This window comes from Perna viridis, chromosome 6 (genome assembly GCF_037379345.1).
Source record: "Perna viridis isolate PV_CMFRI_1.1 ecotype Kerala chromosome 6, ASM3737934v1, whole genome shotgun sequence".
Taxonomy (NCBI): domain Eukaryota; kingdom Metazoa; phylum Mollusca; class Bivalvia; order Mytilida; family Mytilidae; genus Perna; species Perna viridis.
This window is the reverse complement of record NC_142450.1, coordinates 1,054,807-1,072,110: the sequence shown is the minus strand read 5'-3', so window position 1 is coordinate 1,072,110 and position 17,304 is coordinate 1,054,807. Positions and strand designations below refer to the sequence as shown.

The 17,304-nt window shown below is 31.1% G+C and overlaps 1 protein-coding gene across 3 annotated transcripts in view; it reads left to right on the top strand.

The window, feature by feature from the left end:
• LOC148613153 (uncharacterized) overlaps positions 1-17,304 on the top strand; it is a 58,755-nt gene that overhangs the window by 20,738 nt on the left and 20,713 nt on the right. For 2 of the 3 annotated variants that reach the window (XM_088586346.1, XM_088586347.1), the window contains exons 15-26: positions 267-385; positions 1,639-2,579; positions 3,756-3,786; positions 5,323-5,399; positions 6,960-7,122; positions 7,798-7,927; positions 8,535-8,591; positions 10,008-10,084; positions 11,062-11,139; positions 13,051-13,153; positions 14,045-14,108; positions 14,338-16,024. In XM_088586346.1, coding sequence (XP_088442472.1) covers positions 267-385; positions 1,639-2,579; positions 3,756-3,786; positions 5,323-5,399; positions 6,960-7,122; positions 7,798-7,927; positions 8,535-8,591; positions 10,008-10,084; positions 11,062-11,139; positions 13,051-13,153; positions 14,045-14,108; positions 14,338-14,396 — 1,899 coding nt within the window. In that variant the 3' untranslated portion in view covers positions 14,397-16,024. Of the gene's footprint in view, positions 1-266; positions 386-1,638; positions 2,580-3,755; positions 3,787-5,322; positions 5,400-6,959; positions 7,123-7,797; positions 7,928-8,534; positions 8,592-10,007; positions 10,085-11,061; positions 11,140-13,050; positions 13,154-14,044; positions 14,109-14,337; positions 16,025-17,304 lie in introns of those variants that run through there. The other variant, XM_088586348.1, reaches the window with a different exon arrangement.

The following is a 17,304-nucleotide window of genomic DNA, read 5'->3' as shown; positions in this document are numbered from 1 at the left end:
TTTTGGGGTTTTAGATAATGATTGAAAACATAGATTACATGTATGTGGCCTAAAAGTATTCATGCGTTTTCAAATAAAACATTTCAATGTAAAATCACTGTTGGGAAAATGTTAAAATTGATGTACTCACTAATTAGTATATTGATATCATGATCTGTAAAAATTAGATGTCTTAAAATTACAGCAGAAGCAATATCAACCTTTCTCAACAATTCTTCATTTAAACCAAGGAGATTTTCTTTCCTATGAAATGTTTTATATTTTAGACTGACACCCTGTCCAGTTATAAATCATTACCGAGCTCTTATCAATCAGTTATAGACAATGATGATTCTGATTCTGATTCTATGATGTCAGCTACTAGTGATCTAGGAGTTTATTTACAGTAAGCTTGTTATGAATCTGTTATTATAGTAAATGTCATCTAACTTGGATAAAGTGACCCTCTGGCTAAACCAAACTCTGGATAGACTGACCTTCTGGCTAAACCAAACTCTGGATAAACTGACCCTCCTGTCACAAACAAACTGGATAAACTGACCCCCTGGCTCAAGCAAACTCTGGATAAACTGACCCTCTGGCTAAACCAAACTCTGGATAGACTGACTTTATTTCATTACCAAACTCTGTGTTTACTGCCCCCCCCACCTCTGTCACAAACAAACTGGATAAACTAACCCCCCTGTCACAAACTAACTGGATAAACTGACCCTCTGGCTTAACCAAATTCTGGATAGACTGACCCCCTCTGAAAATCAAACTGGATAAACTGACCCCCTGTAAAAAGCAAACTCTGAATGGACTTACTATATGTCAATACTATAATTTTCTTCTTTAAAACAGAATTCCACATGTATTTACATAGTCAATTTCTGCTTTTTTTCTTGGCTTTGTAAAATCATGGCTGCAAAACCAAACTGACTAACTAAATCATACTCTGCTTAAATTTATTACATTACTAATCTGTACTTGAAATGATTACTAGTACCTGTCAGAAACAGTTCTGTTCTAAGACATATTAGTTATGCCATTTACTGTGCAAATTTTGTAATTCAAACAGTTTGTTTACATCAGTTTTGGTTTGGTTTAGAGAGATTTTATTGTATGAAAGTAATTCAATTTTTTTTGTGGTTAAGGTGCAAATTATTGAGTCCATTCATAGTCAATTCTGGGTTCTTTCAAAGATTTTTTCAAAGGAAAAAAAGCTGCATGAGATGCCTTCCTTTATCATAAGATAAATTAATTAATCATTTCCTCTGCAAACAGTTCTTGTAGGTATATAGGAATCACCCTGTCTATCTGTCTATACAGCCCTCCATTAGTTTATCTGTTTACATTTCTTGTAAGTCCTCTTAAACTACTCAAGAAAATTTGATGAAATTTTATAGGAATGTTGTGCAACATATGTAGATGTGCGCAAAAGAATATCATTATTGTTGAGGACTAGAACAGGGAATAATTGAAATAAAGGGTTTTACATTTAACATCTAATTCCAATTTAAGTAATGTTGAATTTGTTTCATTAAAAGCTGTAAATCCTGGTAACTATGAAACCAAACTTGGCAAGACAAAAAATTCATTAAAAATGGCTTAATAAAAGATGAAAGTTAAACTTTCACTTTTTCTTCTTTATTTCAGGAGAACTAGTAGTCTTGGTTCATTCCAGTTGATTGGGTCGTTCGAAAGTTGTCACAATTCATCATCCCCACCTCAAGACAGTTCTTCAAATTCTGGTTCTGAGAAAAGAAAATCAATGGATGATGGAAATAGCAGTAACTCACCTTCTGAACGAAGTCCAGAGGTTAACCTGAACGACAATAGAATTAAAGATTTTTCTATAGGTCAGGAAGAAAATTTGAATGATAGTAGGGTCAAAGGTTGTTCTGAAGGTCAGGAGGAAGATTTAAATGACATAAGGGTCAGACATTGTTCTGAAGGGCAAATTTTGAATGACATGGAAGAGACTTTAACTAAACAAAATTCAGGCCACAATATATTTGATTCTAGCAACCAGGAAGTAATTTCAGAAGATCTGCTAAAAGAGCCTGTTTTAGATAACTATTTGAATTTACAAAATGCTTTTGTTGACTCTGTAAATGTTGTTGATGATGACATTGGATATTTAAATGAAAGGGACAGATCATCTACTGTTGTAAATCAAACTGCTGATCAGGAGGAAACTTTACAGAATGAAGATGTAATGTCTCACACTGATAAATGTAATAATAATTTAGGAAATAGTGTAAATGAAACTGATCAACTGGATTCTGTATTAACTGAAATCATAGATGAGATGGCACCAAATCCTAATGTGACATCTTGTGGAAATTTATGTAACAGAAATATAGATGATGATCAAAATAGCTCAATTGAAAATTCTGAGGGGAGTTTGACTGATGTTAGAAGCAGAGATAGACATGGTACTATAACTTGCAGTAATGAAATAGAAAGTTTGGGTGATAAGATTTCTAACTCTCATTTAAAATGTGAAGACTGTGACTTTAGAGAAGTGGACAGCAGCTCTGGTACCTCATCTTGTAGTGGGTACCAGTCTAAACTGACGCAGACTACACAATCAGGTAAAATAGCAACTTGATATGAATTATTACTAGGACAATTAATTGAAAAGAATGTATGATAAAAAATATTGGCAGGGCTTAGGAAGAGTATTCAAGGGAACTAAGGTTATAGTGGTAATCAAAAGAATGTAATCCAGGGACAAAGACCAGAAATGGAAAACAGACAAACACACCAAAGAACATAAAGTAACTAAAATCATACATACAAAGTAACAAAAGTTAATGAGCAACTCATACTCCACTAAGAACTTAGAGCATGAACCAGGTGCACTGGTAGGGTAAGCGTCCTCTGCTTTTCTAGAAACACGCGCCGAGTTGCTAAAATTGTATAGATTTAAGTAGAAATTTACTTTTAAGTATCAAGCATTAGGGGATTTAAAGATTAAAAGATCACATTTTTAGTTTCAGGGCTGTTAAGAATGTTGCCAAACACCAAACAATGCTAAAATTAAAAAAATCAATTCACATGGTTATTTTTATTTTGACTTATCTGAAAAATGTTGAATGGAATCTTAAAAGGGAGATAACTCTTTTTCAACATTATATATTATTTGAAATGACTCTCTGGTGCTTGACAATGGGTCCAGTTAAACCATTGAAACCCATTAGAAAAGTATGATGACAGCTTTTAATCATGTTAATGGCAAAGTCCACAAGTAAAACGACAAAATTCAATCTACCATGTAAAGTTACTGTAAAGTATAGAATTTTTTCACTAAAAATCTTAAATAAGGACCTTTTCTGTCTATGATAATGTAATCTGTGTAAGTTTGATGATGCATGGTTTTCTCTAAAATGCAGATTTGTATGCAAAAGGGATTGTAGTAATGTAAAAATACGGCCTATGTTGACAAAAAATCAATGTTGTCTGGTGGGTTTCCTGCACCATGATTCACATGTCTGGTGGGTTTCCTGCACCATGAATCACATGTCTGGTGGGTTCCCTGCACCATGAATCACATCTACCATGATTTTTACATGAATTGGTACATAATTCAAATAAAGTGAAGATATTCAAGTACAAGCATAAAGTCTACTTTTGAATGGGCAAATGCAGTAGTTTACCTCAGAAAAAAAAAAAACTGAAACTGCCGTATTTGAAATTTGTGAATTATAACTCAATAGAGAAACTATGATACATATAACCGAAGAATGAACATGATTTTTTACTTTTAGCTGATTCAAATGATATTTCCAGTAGGAGAGGGTAAGACCTAACTTTTTCTTATGTTATTTGTTTTGTTTGAAAATTTCAGAAATGTTTATAAATTGTAAAGCAAACTGGTTAAAAACATCACAATATTTTTTGTGAGAACCAAGAAAAAACAATTGAATTGAAATTAGACCTATCAGTTGTTTCAGTCGGTGCATTTGGGATATAACGAAACCTACATGCAGTGACTGAATGGAACAATTGATAGGTTTAATTTTAGATTACAAGAAAAAGTTAACATGTAACCAACTTTATGATTGACCTTTTACAAGTATATCTCATTATTTGTATGTGATGCACTACTTTCACATGTTCCAGTCTACTAGTGTGAAAATTTATTTGATTAACATATGTTGTAGTTATCTTGTTACTGGAGCCTGCATCAGTCCCATTTCTCACCCTAAATTAACAAAAGGCTAACCTAATGTAGTTTTATGGTTCATGTCCCCCTAATTCCCTCTTCTAACTCTGATGTTGTACCCCTCCCCATCCCCTCTCTTGTGCCCATTGGTCCATTTTATTTGTATTTCTCAGACATGAGTTTCTTCCTACTTTATCTTAAAGTTACAGATTTGTTTGTCTGAACAGTGTTTAACTAATCCTGCAAACAGATAGTTTATCATATGATAGCTTCATTTCATGTTCATTTTATCATCAATTTCATGTTCATCGTCTGAATATAGCTGAAATATTGCTGCTCGGACATTAAACCCCAACAAACAAACAAACAAACATTTAATAGCTAAATATACATGATAGGAATAGAGTGTCAGTGATGTTCTATATTGGGTCTGAAACATAAATGTCTCAAACTCATTCTGTAGGAAGTGACTTACATAATTCAGAAGTGATTGTTTAAACTTTTAAAACAGGCATACAGGGTGTTGATAAAGTTAATACGTTTCACAAGTCCGAATCTGTAATTTACAGTGACTCACACATGGACAGCATCCTAATAATGTATTTCTAGACCGGATGTTGTGTCTGTAATATGATATGCTTTTGTTTATGTATTACACATCTTGATAGCAAGCTTGTTGTAATTATTCTGCCTGTAAGCAGCCAAGCATTAGGAGCCTACCAGTAATAGACCAGTTAACAATTGGTCTATCATTGATTCAATTGATTCACCCTGTAGTCGTAACCAGTGATTCACCCTGTAGTCATAACCAGTGATTCACCCTGTAGTCGTAACCAGTGATTCACCCTGTAGTCGTAACATCACCCTAAACAAACAAGCAGTGCATCAAGTCATAATTTGAGTATGGTACAAATAGCTCTAGTGTACAGATATCATCCTGTTAATCCCTGATCTTGCATCTAAAAATTTAAGCATCACATTTGTATTAGACCTTATGGGAAGTTCTGTTTTGATAGAATCCTGATAAAAAATGTGATGCTATACAGCCCTGGGGAGATCACTTTGCTCCATAGGCAATGGCCAAAATGATATTTGCTGAATAGATTTTTGAAGAAATAAGTGAACTACCAATATTTTTACAATGAATATAATTGATATGTCTTTTACAGATCTAGATCAGAATTAGGACAATCAATCTCAGCAGATATCTTCAGGTTTAGTTCACAAACTGATACAACTTATGCAGGTATATAGTTAAGTTAAAATTATAAAGTAAAGGACTTTGTACATTTAGGCCCATATTTTGCCCCTGCATGACTTGAAAATAGACATTTGCTGTTTAGGATGTTAAATGAATATGAGTTAGCTTGTTCGAAAGCATATATCAGCATATCAAGTTTCAATGATTTAAAAAAAATGATGTCGAAATTTAGGAAATCAGTGAAATTTCCATTAAATATCCCAAAATAGATATAACATAGAATGAAACCTGTATGAAGTGAACACAGTATGGATTGATGGGTTGAATAAATTAAGGAATTATTTTTTGGGAAGGATCTTTTTGTGCCAGTTACATATTTTAGAGGTATCCTTTGCAACACATAGATTTTTTTTAAATGTTTTAATTCCGTCGAAATGAGAAACTCATTTGCCCTAGTCTACTGATACTTGGATTTTTATTTATATTGTTAGAGTACATGCAAATATGTATGTTAACTAGTGTTCTGGAGAAATTAAATTAGTTATAACTGAATGAGAAATGGGGTGATTGGGTGGAGGGGTACAACAACAAGAAATGTTCTGCTACAATAATTACTGATGAACAGTGTACCAGAATACTTAGAGAAAATTTGGTACAAACACATGAGACCATCATGAGTGCCAAATACTAAGAATAGCATGTGAAAGAATGGCAACAGAAATGATAACTGACATGAGAGACCATTTGTTCTTAGTTTTTCATAATGGATGATGAGCAGCATTGTAATTCTTGGTTGTTTACAAGTTTACCATACTTCATTTCATTTTCACAATTTTATCCTATTTCATTTGATTCCTTATTATCAAAATAGCTCAATGGAATATTTAATTTATGGCACTAAAAAGTTTGCAAGGAAAGGTGCAATCATAATGCTGGTCCAAATAACTTGTGACACCAAAGGAAGGATGTTAAATTTCACTGGCACGAAAGGATATTTCCCTATTTTCAGTTTTCAACATTTCCCTGCTGCGTATATATATGTACCTATATAATAATTCGCTAATGATATCATAAAATAAATTGACCAAAGCATTCAGAAGTTTCTATTAAATTTTCAGTTTTGTAGAATTCTATTATTTTGTACTATTTCTAACACGCTTTTGTTTACGGTGACACAACTCTAACAAATCATTGGAACGTTTGTGTATCAACATTTTACATCAACTCATGTAAGCATCAAATTAACTTGGTCTGCTTTCATTCTGTTTCAAATGAAAGCTTGGTTGGCTTTGGTGATATTGAATATGATACAAACATGTCATTAATTTCAAGAGTTATGTCCCTTACCTTAAGTCTACCTCCTTAAAGTATGTTTAGCTTCACCTCTTCTCCCATGTTGACTGCTGACCCTTGATGACATATCGTTAGAGACCATAAAAAAGGGCAGATTGAAGATCTTTACTCTGATTGATTAAATCAACAAGTCATTTTTGGGTTAATAATTTAACTCTTAAATGATCCCCAGCTGGAAGTTTTATCAAACACAATGACTTACAAGTATGAACAGTACTTTTTCCTGGATTTTAATTCATCCATTTTCCTCAGGTTTTGGATTATCAACTGTCTTACTTAACTACCACAACATACAGAATATTATATACAGTTTACTGACGGGAAGACCAGTGGTTGTAATTGGCTCAGCTCAATTTGAGGAGGAGATTAGGGGCATAGTCTTGGCTCTAAAACTGTTTGTACCTGGCTGTCATAGGTATGTATGGTCGTGGTTACCTTTTGTTTTTGGTTATATTTTGTTCAAATGTAAAATAAAAACCAAATCATGTAGAGGGGAAACAAGAAAATTGGAAATACTGAAGAACGAATGAAAATTATGGATATCAAAGAGGGGAAATCCAGGATCAAAAACTGGTTCAGAACCATGCAAACTGCCAAGGACAAACAACAGAAATAAAAACAAAACAAAAAATACTCACCAAGACCAACAGCATGAACTTCACAAAAACATAGATGAACTTTGGTGATCCATGAGGGAAAATGTTCATGAGTCCATCTAATTCATAAAATACATCATTGTCAGTTGAAAGAAATTACTAATCATTGAAAAAATACCTCAAACTGTAAGAAATCAACTTCCAAATCGATAAAATTAGCAAAGATCTACTGAACAAAGAAGAAAATCTATTTGTATGTTGTAAACAGTCATTATGATATTTCTCACTTTCTTTTAAATAATGGACATTTCTCTGACATAAACTGTTAAAGAGATCATACTTTCTTTAGATTAAATTGCGGTATGTTGATAATACTAATTAAATGTATTCTTACATTCTAGTAACCATAACTGTTGAATCCTTACATTCTAGTAACCATAACTGTTGAATCCTTACATTCTAGTAACCAGAACTCTTGTACTTTCATATTTCAGTAACCAGAACTCTTGTATATCATGGTGCTATAAAGGTTTAACAATGAAGGACCTTGGAGATGTCAAGTTGATTGGTATATGTCGACATGAGAAGAAATCTGTGGATAGAATGCTTCCAAAAGCTGTCCAGGTTAAAAAATCTTTTATCTTTTTCCAGGTGTTTATTGCAAAACAGTTTAGATCTTGGCCTTATATACCATAAACTTGAAAAATATGTAAGTCTGAGCATACTCACAACTTCCCTTGTAACTCTTATGAAAGTACTAGTTTTGAGATTTTGTGACATCACAAATAGCTTAAAATATTCTCTGTTTTTAGTAATGTTTTAAGCTTTGTTGAGCCATGGCCAGTAGTCCTCAAATTATTAGTTTTTTTATCACAATGGGTATTACTCTTTATAGTAACATGATACTACTTTAATATCAACTTTGGACCTGTGACATTCTAATTTGTGGGTCTCCCCACCTTTCCTAGTAAATGATATTATTTTTGTTTGGCTGTCTGTCTGTCTGTCTGACTGTCTGTCTGTTTGTCTGTTTGTCTGTAATTAAATTACAAACTCTGATATTTTTTAAACATTCACAATGTAGAATTTCAAAATACAATTTTTAACTGTGGCTGTTGCTGAAAGGAATTAATTACATGTGTAATTTCATGCTTGCACCAAAATTTCTCTTGCTCAATGGAAAATTACAGGCCTCGATGTGAAGATAATGATCTGTACTATTTTATTACAGAAGTATGTAACTTTAGTAGACGTGGAGAGAAGAATGCTGGTTTCTCCAATTTATCAGGTAAATACTTATACATGTTTGTTCGGATTTCTCCAACGACCTAAAGCTATAAAAAGGTATTTAAATTATTAAATTAACAATTTAGGTCAGAGAAATCCAATAACTAATGAGTCATAGTGTTGGATACTGTTTCAAAATATTTGAGAAGCCTAGTATGATTTATGAACAAAGGCCTAGAATCAGTGTTTTACTGTTTTCATGTTTGTATGTACATTTTATTGTCAGTAAAATTTGTCATTCTTTCTTTGATTAAAATGATGCTGACAGATGTTTTGTTTAGTTGCTTACTGAGAATATGAAACAAATATATACATTAATTTTCACTGTCTAGTTCACCTTCCCTAAAGGGCCATGTGAGCTATTCCCATCACTTGGCTTCCATTATCATCTTCTGTGGTCATCTGTTGTTGTTCACTGTTGGCTTTTGTCCTTAGCAATTGTTCAAAACTATTCTCCTGACACTACTTGACCAATGAGAACCAAACTTGGAATGACTGTTTCGTAGGGTGACCTCTGCAAATGGGGGAATTTTGATCTGTTGAAAAACATGGCTGCCATTACTAAAAATAGAACATAGGGGTTAGACAGAAAATTTCATGTATATCTCCAAAACCATTTTGTATAGCCAAATTCTTACAGGGTAAACAAATTTAGCACGATAAGATCTATCTGTGGTTTAATTTTCGTGTAAATATGTTAAGCCATGGTGAAGTTATTGAAGTTTTTACCACTTGAAGAACATGGCAGTTTATACTAAAAACAAAACAGGGGTCAGACAGAGTTTTTTGGCATAAATCTCCAAAACTGTTAGATTAAGCCAAATTCTGAATAGGGTAAAAATGTTCAGCATGATGAGATCTACTGTTAACAAATTAATTTTCATGGTTTCTAATTTTCGTTAATTCTGTCAAGTAAAACTAGTTAAGGGTATCAATTTTTGCAGTTTTAAAAATAATATTAGCGTTATATAATGTTAAAATCAATTTCATGTGTACAGTTTTCCTCGGTTCTATGTCCACAGCAAAAATTATAACATCATGAAAATCAATACGTTTTCATTATCTGTGGTGAAATTTGCATGTAGATCTGTTAATTAGCCATGTTGGAGTTACTGCACTTTTTCCAAACATTTTTTTGCTATTAAAATGTTATTACTTAAAAAAAAAATTCTCCTCAGAAACTACTGGACTGAATTTAATTTATTTTTTATTCTACCTTTAAGGCATGAGGGTTAAGAATTTGTAATGTTTATCAAAGAAAAAACGTGGCCACTTTTACAAAAATAGAATGTTGCTTATCAAGACAGGTGACCAATTCAGGCTCTTTAAGGCCTCTAGTTTCTCTCAGTGTGAGATGTGATATTTTCAGTATAAAATTTATAAATTTCTCTTTTATGGTTTCTATACAATTTTACAGGGAAGTCTTGTCACCACCATCCTCTCAAGAAAGAAATCATTTAAAACAGAAGAATGTTACATTGATTTCATCAAAGTGTGAGTACTGACTCTGTTGTCTTGTGGTAACATGCCCGCTATGAGTGTGGGAGTATTTGGTTTCAATCACCAGATAAGTCACACCAAAGTAAAAAAAATTAGAGGTCACTGCTTCCACTCAAGGACATGGTTTTTTTGAGTTGTTATGATGTTTCTCATTTCAAATAAATAATATAGTTTTTCTTGCTGAAAACATGATTTTAGTCTGAAAAGTGTTGTGTTTCTGGCATCCATGTTACGATTTTTACAGTAAGTTTTTAGGTCAGATTGATAACAACCACTTTTGCTAGGTTCAATCATATTTGGTGTATATTTGAATTAGCATCACTCTACTACAAATCTGTATACAATTCATGTATATGCCCCTGCTGTCATGGTCCCTTGACTCTGAGATTATCACTTAGTCACAGTTCCATGTATGCAAATAAACTATACCTGAGGAACCTTTTTGTAGTGTTAAATTGTTTAATTGATTATGAATTGTTTAAAAAATAAACAATTAGTGACACTATCACCATCAATCAAGTTTTTAATAATATTGACCATGTTTTAACAGATGAGACATATCTCTGTGATAGCAGTATACAGTAATAGTGCACATACTAGTCAAAAGCTTCAAAAATACAAATTGTGCCCAGACTAGTTAAAATACTTGACTCCACCTCGTACTTTTTTATTTATCAGTTTTTTGTCAAGTCAGAGCAATGTTATTGTCCATAACAAAAGCATGGAATGATTGGATTAGTATCAAAACTGAGCTTGATTGATGATAAAACAATTGATTGTGTGCTTATATACATAAGTCATTTGACTGAGATTGATTGATCCATTTTGGTATGAGGTTTTTTTTTTTTTTTTGTTTTTTTTTATACCCCCAAACATAGTTTATAGAATACACAGGAGTAATTAGGTCTGTCCTCTTGTTTTATTACCAGTAATTACTTTTACTTTAGAAACTATGGTGGTTTTACTTGCAGATGTTTATGTGACTTTGCTTCCAAGGCATTTATATATTTCCATTCATTCTGTCTGGGACCTGCTGGAACAGGGAACAGGTATTATTTTAGAATATATCTGTTTTTTTTTTATTATTATTTTATGCTGTTAATGAAATACAGCAGTCCATTTCACAAGAAATCATATATTAAGTGTAAATTAATTGTATGTTCTGACATCATAATATATCAAAGTATTGTGGTGTCGTAACTGACTACTAATTTTACACCTTACAATTTTTATTGAAATTGACCGCTGATACAGTATCTGTCCTGATCCATGCAACTATAGTTATAACTGTTCTTTGACCACCAATCAGTCTGGTATGTCATTGATCCATCAAACTGATCCCTTAAATCAATGATTGGTTCTATTTTACATCATGTGATTGATGGTCAGTTAATAATTATGGATTGTTTTGTTTCGTGTTTTTCATTTGAACAGAAATTAACTATGTGATAAAAATTCATACTTTTATTCATTTACTTTTCTTTTTGATTCACTACATTTTGTATTTTAATGAAAAACACATGATTGATTTATTATTTTATGCTCTTAGTACAATTAACACTTGGTTTGGTTCATTCCAATCAAAATTGAGAAATTTACACAAACCAATCATCCATCATTTTACATAACTAAACTGCAATCAGATTGATCATCGGTTATTGATTCCTCATCGATCATTCGGTCAGTGGTCATCCATCAGTCAAATTGTTGCGTGGATCAGTTCAGGGTAAGTACCTAATTAAACTTCTATAAAGGATTTGAGATACATGTATTTCTGTTATTCTAAGCTGGTGATTTTCAAAAAAGTCTAAAAATGCGTGTGACTTTTAACAAATAGGTGATTATCAAATTTCTACAAGAGTTCTCTTGCTATTTTACATGTTCAAAGTTTTTTTACAGATTTCATGGGAGAAACAGAATTTCCTTAAGCCTCTTCTTGATTAAAATTATTTTTCACCCTCTATGGTAAAAAATAAGATTTTTAACATGCTTTATAAAGTCTAAGCTTGTTGAACATTTTAATGATATCATCTCCAGTGGAGAAATCTTTTAAAACACTCAATACTGAAGGAGGTTCTGTATTTCTTTATATTATGATGTTGCCAATCATCAATTTGTTGATTTTGATTAAAACGATGAGTTACAATAAATTTGGTACAAATTAAATTGAACAGAATGATTGATCTGTTCATTGCTATCCGGTGTGCCTGTTGGTTGACAAGTAATACATTGTAACCATGGTTACTGTCTATTATGTTGCTACCATAAAACTACTCACTTCATGTGAAAGTTCAAAGAATATTCCTATGTAATTTGTTGCCATTTTACTGACAAAGAAAGTAAAAATAATCCCTATTCAATCATTAGATCATTAAGGTTTCATAATTTGTGCTAAATGTATAAAATGAACATGTGTATCACTGAAATTAAAATTATCTTGTGCTTTTTAATTTCAAAGAAAATGATAAGAAGCTTGCCAAGGCTCTTTTATAAATTTGTTGAAAATGAGTTAAATGAGACAATATCAAGCTTTAATGTATAGCAATATATTTTCTCTATAGAACTCAGTGCAATATAAATTCAAAACCATGACTTCACTGAACACAAAACACATTTTGAATATGTTTATAGCATTTACTATACAAATGAAAGGGTTTTTACATAAATATAGGGAAGTATTGTTTTCCTCATAGAATATCACTCTCAGGCTCATGCAATATAAAATTTTCCAATATTTATGCAATAAATCTATACTATTTAACTCAGGTCACATATTTTTTAATCAGAGAACTTAAGTGCCAGTCTGCGTAAGAATCGTGCAAAAAAATTCAAATTTTATAAATTTCATGTTAAATTAGGCAAAAAACGACTAAATTGTTGATTTTTTTTTCAATTTCTGGAATGGGACATATATTGCCTTATTAAAAAAAAATTACACTAATAACAAAATTGTTTTGCAGTGATCCATCTTCTGTATTAAGCAATAGCGAAACTGTTAAGAGAACCAGTTCAGCATTCCTCAGCAAACTTGGAATTCAGGATTCTGATACACATATCTTAGAGGTAGATTATTATATAGGCATATCAATGAACTTGGAATTCAGGATTCTGATCTTAGACATATCAATATAATACAATAATGGTAAAAATTTGAAATTTGGTATGAATGCAGTTGCCAAAAATTTTTTCATGCAGATAGAAGTGATTTTTATTTATGATTGGAAATAGATAGTTCTTATTGGAAACATGACTAAATTTGGAATTACTCTTACATATTCAAGTCCCAGCAATAGTCCAAATTAGGCCAAAAAATCTTTTGTTCTGTATGTTAACTGTGTAAAGTAATTCCACATGATACATACATGTATTTATCATTTAAGAAAGGCTTAACATTTTTGTCATTGTTATTACATGTAAGTTCCTTTATGGGTATAAATGATGAACTACATAAATATTCATTCCAATCTGTTTGATCTCGGGAGATAATTCACATTGAAAATCCAATACTTTCTATTATATTTCAATGTCATCTACAAAGTTATCTCCCATAATTTTGAATATATACAAAACATGCTATATATTTACATGTGTATATCTCCTAAGATCAAAGCCTGGTTATTTGAAAAGCCAAATAAAAAAAAAACATTTAAGCAAAATATCAAAAAAAATATTTAGGCTTTCCAACTATGAATATATCTCATTTTGCATGGTTCTTAGCTGGAGTGTTGCATAAATTATTTAAAGAGTACATGTTTTAGAACTTACTCAAAGGTGTTTTTACACTTGTTGAAGACCTTTTGGTGATCTCTGTAAGTATTTACTATTTTGTATGGAGGTAATATGCTGGTACATTTGTTCTGTTTCACCTATACATTTTTTTTCTATGTAAAAATTAATACTCTGTAGGTGTTTATTATTACAATGTATATAATAGTAAAATCAATCTCTTTGTAGTATTTGACTGATCTAATTAAATACCAGCATGTAGAGAACCATTGTAAAAATACAGGAATTACAGGTTTGTGTCTGTTGTCTGTAAACATTGTTTATTAAAAGAGTGAGAGCCAATCAGAAACTATTCACAATTCAAGTTCAATTACTGAAAAATGACTCTAAAAACCAATGATTTTTTTTTATTTTATTATGTCGTTATCTGGCAACAGCAAGATTTTGAGTGATTTATATATTAATTATAGTTATACATTCTTCTTGAAGACAGAATTTAATCATGAATACAATTTTTGCAGGTGTTCCACCGAGGCCAGTTGTGAAGAGAGTTGTACCTAGTCCTGTTCAAAGATTATGATTATTATTAGCTATACTGACAATATACCTGTTGACCTTTGGAACAGTTCATGAACGAGATTCTCCCTAATTAACATTGTCTCATGTGGGATATTTTAATGCAATAGCAAATCTTTGATGTAAAAAATCAATAATTCAGTGTTTTTTACAAAAATATAGTAATTTTACCCAGAAACCCACAAATGTAATGTAAGAGGGTTAACAGGAGGTGACAATTCTAGTGTATGTTCTTATATATAAAGGTGCTTTCCATTTTGCAGTTTGGGCATTAGACCCCAACAATCAATCAATCATTTTGAAATTCATTCTAGCAGCAGGCTACTTCATATCCATATTTCATTATTGTCCATTACAAACAATCAGGCAAATCAGATGAAGATTTAGTGGAAGGTTGTTTGTACTAGTTGATAAAAAAAACATGCTAAGATTAAGGGTTAATGCAGTTGATCTGCATTTGTATATTCAGCACTAACTCCATTCAAATTTAAGTATGGTTTTGTCTAAAAACCAGGCAGAGGGTGATTCATCATATCTCTAGAAAATCATTGAAACCTTTCAATTAAATTTGTTATGTCTTCCTATGTTTATTTCCTTGGGATATATATTTGACACGTTATAGTGTAAAAATTCTACCGTACTACTGAAACGTTACCAAATTTTAAGTGTTGAGATCGCCAGTGTGCAACTTTCATTTGAACTATTATTTTTTAAAGATATAGTTTCCGTGAGGCCTACTAAAGGATTTCAATTAAAAAAACTATTTGGGATGAATGAATGCATGAATCACTGATCATATAATTTCAATATAAATATAGAAAATATTAATAAATAAAAGTAGTCCACTTAATTTTGGCGTCACATTTATAAATAGCTGAAGATGTGTTTCTTCAGCTCGTGAAGTCAATTATTCAGTGAGAATAGTTTTATTAATGATATGCACAGTAAAAGTTGTTATTCCAATTTAAGTCTTTGCAATCAATTAGTGTACGAATTTTGATTTGGTTTCTAAATACATGTATGTGTATATGACGTGTCAGCAAGTCTTTTTATACTTGTCTTTATAAAATGTATTTTTTTACAGGGATTAGAATTCAATACTTTATAAAATAATATTCCTTTTGAGGAGGAAAGAGAAAATAACATGGATTTAATATACTTTGTTTGGTCTGCTATTATACATGTTTTTATAGTCTCTGATAAAATAAACATTAACAATTATATTATAAATAATAAATAATTGAACAATAGATAGATAAAATACTATAATAAAACACACATGAACATAGAGAAGGAGTGACCGTTATGTTTATATGAATAATATTAAATTTTCTTGAAAATGAAAAAAAAAAGATAAAATGCTACTGTAAACCATGTGATTCATTTTGCTATCTCAGTATCTTAATGATAATACCTGCAACATGAACATTGAGCTGTCATGAATGATTTCTTTTCAGAGTATTATACAGATTCCAAAAATCAGCCAGAAGGTGATTAATGCATGTCAAAAACCTACCAGATTCAGTTTTATAGCTTGTTCAGAAACAGTTATTGATAACATAATGAATAAGTTTTTCATTGGTTTGTTTTTTTGTATTTATATAGAGTGAACATTAAATTGACACTTTGCAAGAGTTATTGTTCTTGATTTTCTTTGATTTGTTTGATTATTGGAGATAAATGTATGATTTTCTCAGAAATACAGAATGTTAATACAGATAATGATAATGGATATTTAAAAAATAGCATATAGACACTGAAAAAGCATCGTTTATGTGGTGGATTTTTCTACACGGTGAATCAATTGCCATTGGCATTAAATTTTATGTGGATGGTACTTAATCACATACCTGCTAATTGCATAGTAAGTTAAAAAAAACAATACCACTTCCCATCATATCCATGTAAAAAATTAATCCTAACTGCATAGAATAAGACCAAAATCAAGAAAATTCCTCATGATTGCATGAATAGTTTTATCATATCTTACTCCAAAATATACCTAAATGTGTCAGTTTTCTGAAGTAAATTTTTCTCTTTCATTTGCCTATAAACTAAAATAACCACCTGAGAAAAGAAAATATGAAAACTTTGGGTATTTTATTTTGACATGATAATTTCTGTTATTTGCACACTCTTTTTTAAGGTGGCTCTGTCATTTATAAAGCTAAATTAAACACATAAATTAGGATTAATTAAAACAACTGATTTTATTTTTTCCAATAAACTAATATGTTTTACAGACACAAAATTGAAACATTTTGAAGAGAAAAAAATGAGGTCACCGTCCCTTATATATTAACAGGGAAATACGGTAAATTGTCGGAAAAACCTCCTCTTTTCTAAATTTGAATATTTAGTCATATCTATTAGAACACCTGTATTGAAAATTAAAAGTTGTTCACAATGCGCCACATTACCATGATGAATTCACATGAAATAGAAATTTTGAAATGCTATTAAGTATGAGAGCCATCTTAATTATATTATTTTCTCTGACAAATAAGTACGCGATTAACAGGAATCCATTGAAATACATTATGAGGAACGACAGTGAATTTAACTTCAATAGATGGAAGTAATGGTGAAATCAAATAGACTACACTATTATTTTCCGGTTCAAAATTATTTATCATAATCAGATTTTCATAATAAGGCATAGTGCAATAAATTGTTTAGTTTATTTGTACATAATTTCTAAGTTTATATTTTATTTCTAAGGTTATCTATATATGATTTCTGAAGTAAATACGTCTCTTTAGTCAATATATGTTTTATTAATTCATGGCTTTAAACAATGGGTCAAATTCGCCTTTTCCTTGGATGACACAGGAAAAGTTTTCAAGTGATTAATTTTACATGCAAAACGATTAGTATTGTTACATGCACATTTAGACACAAACACGAATCCT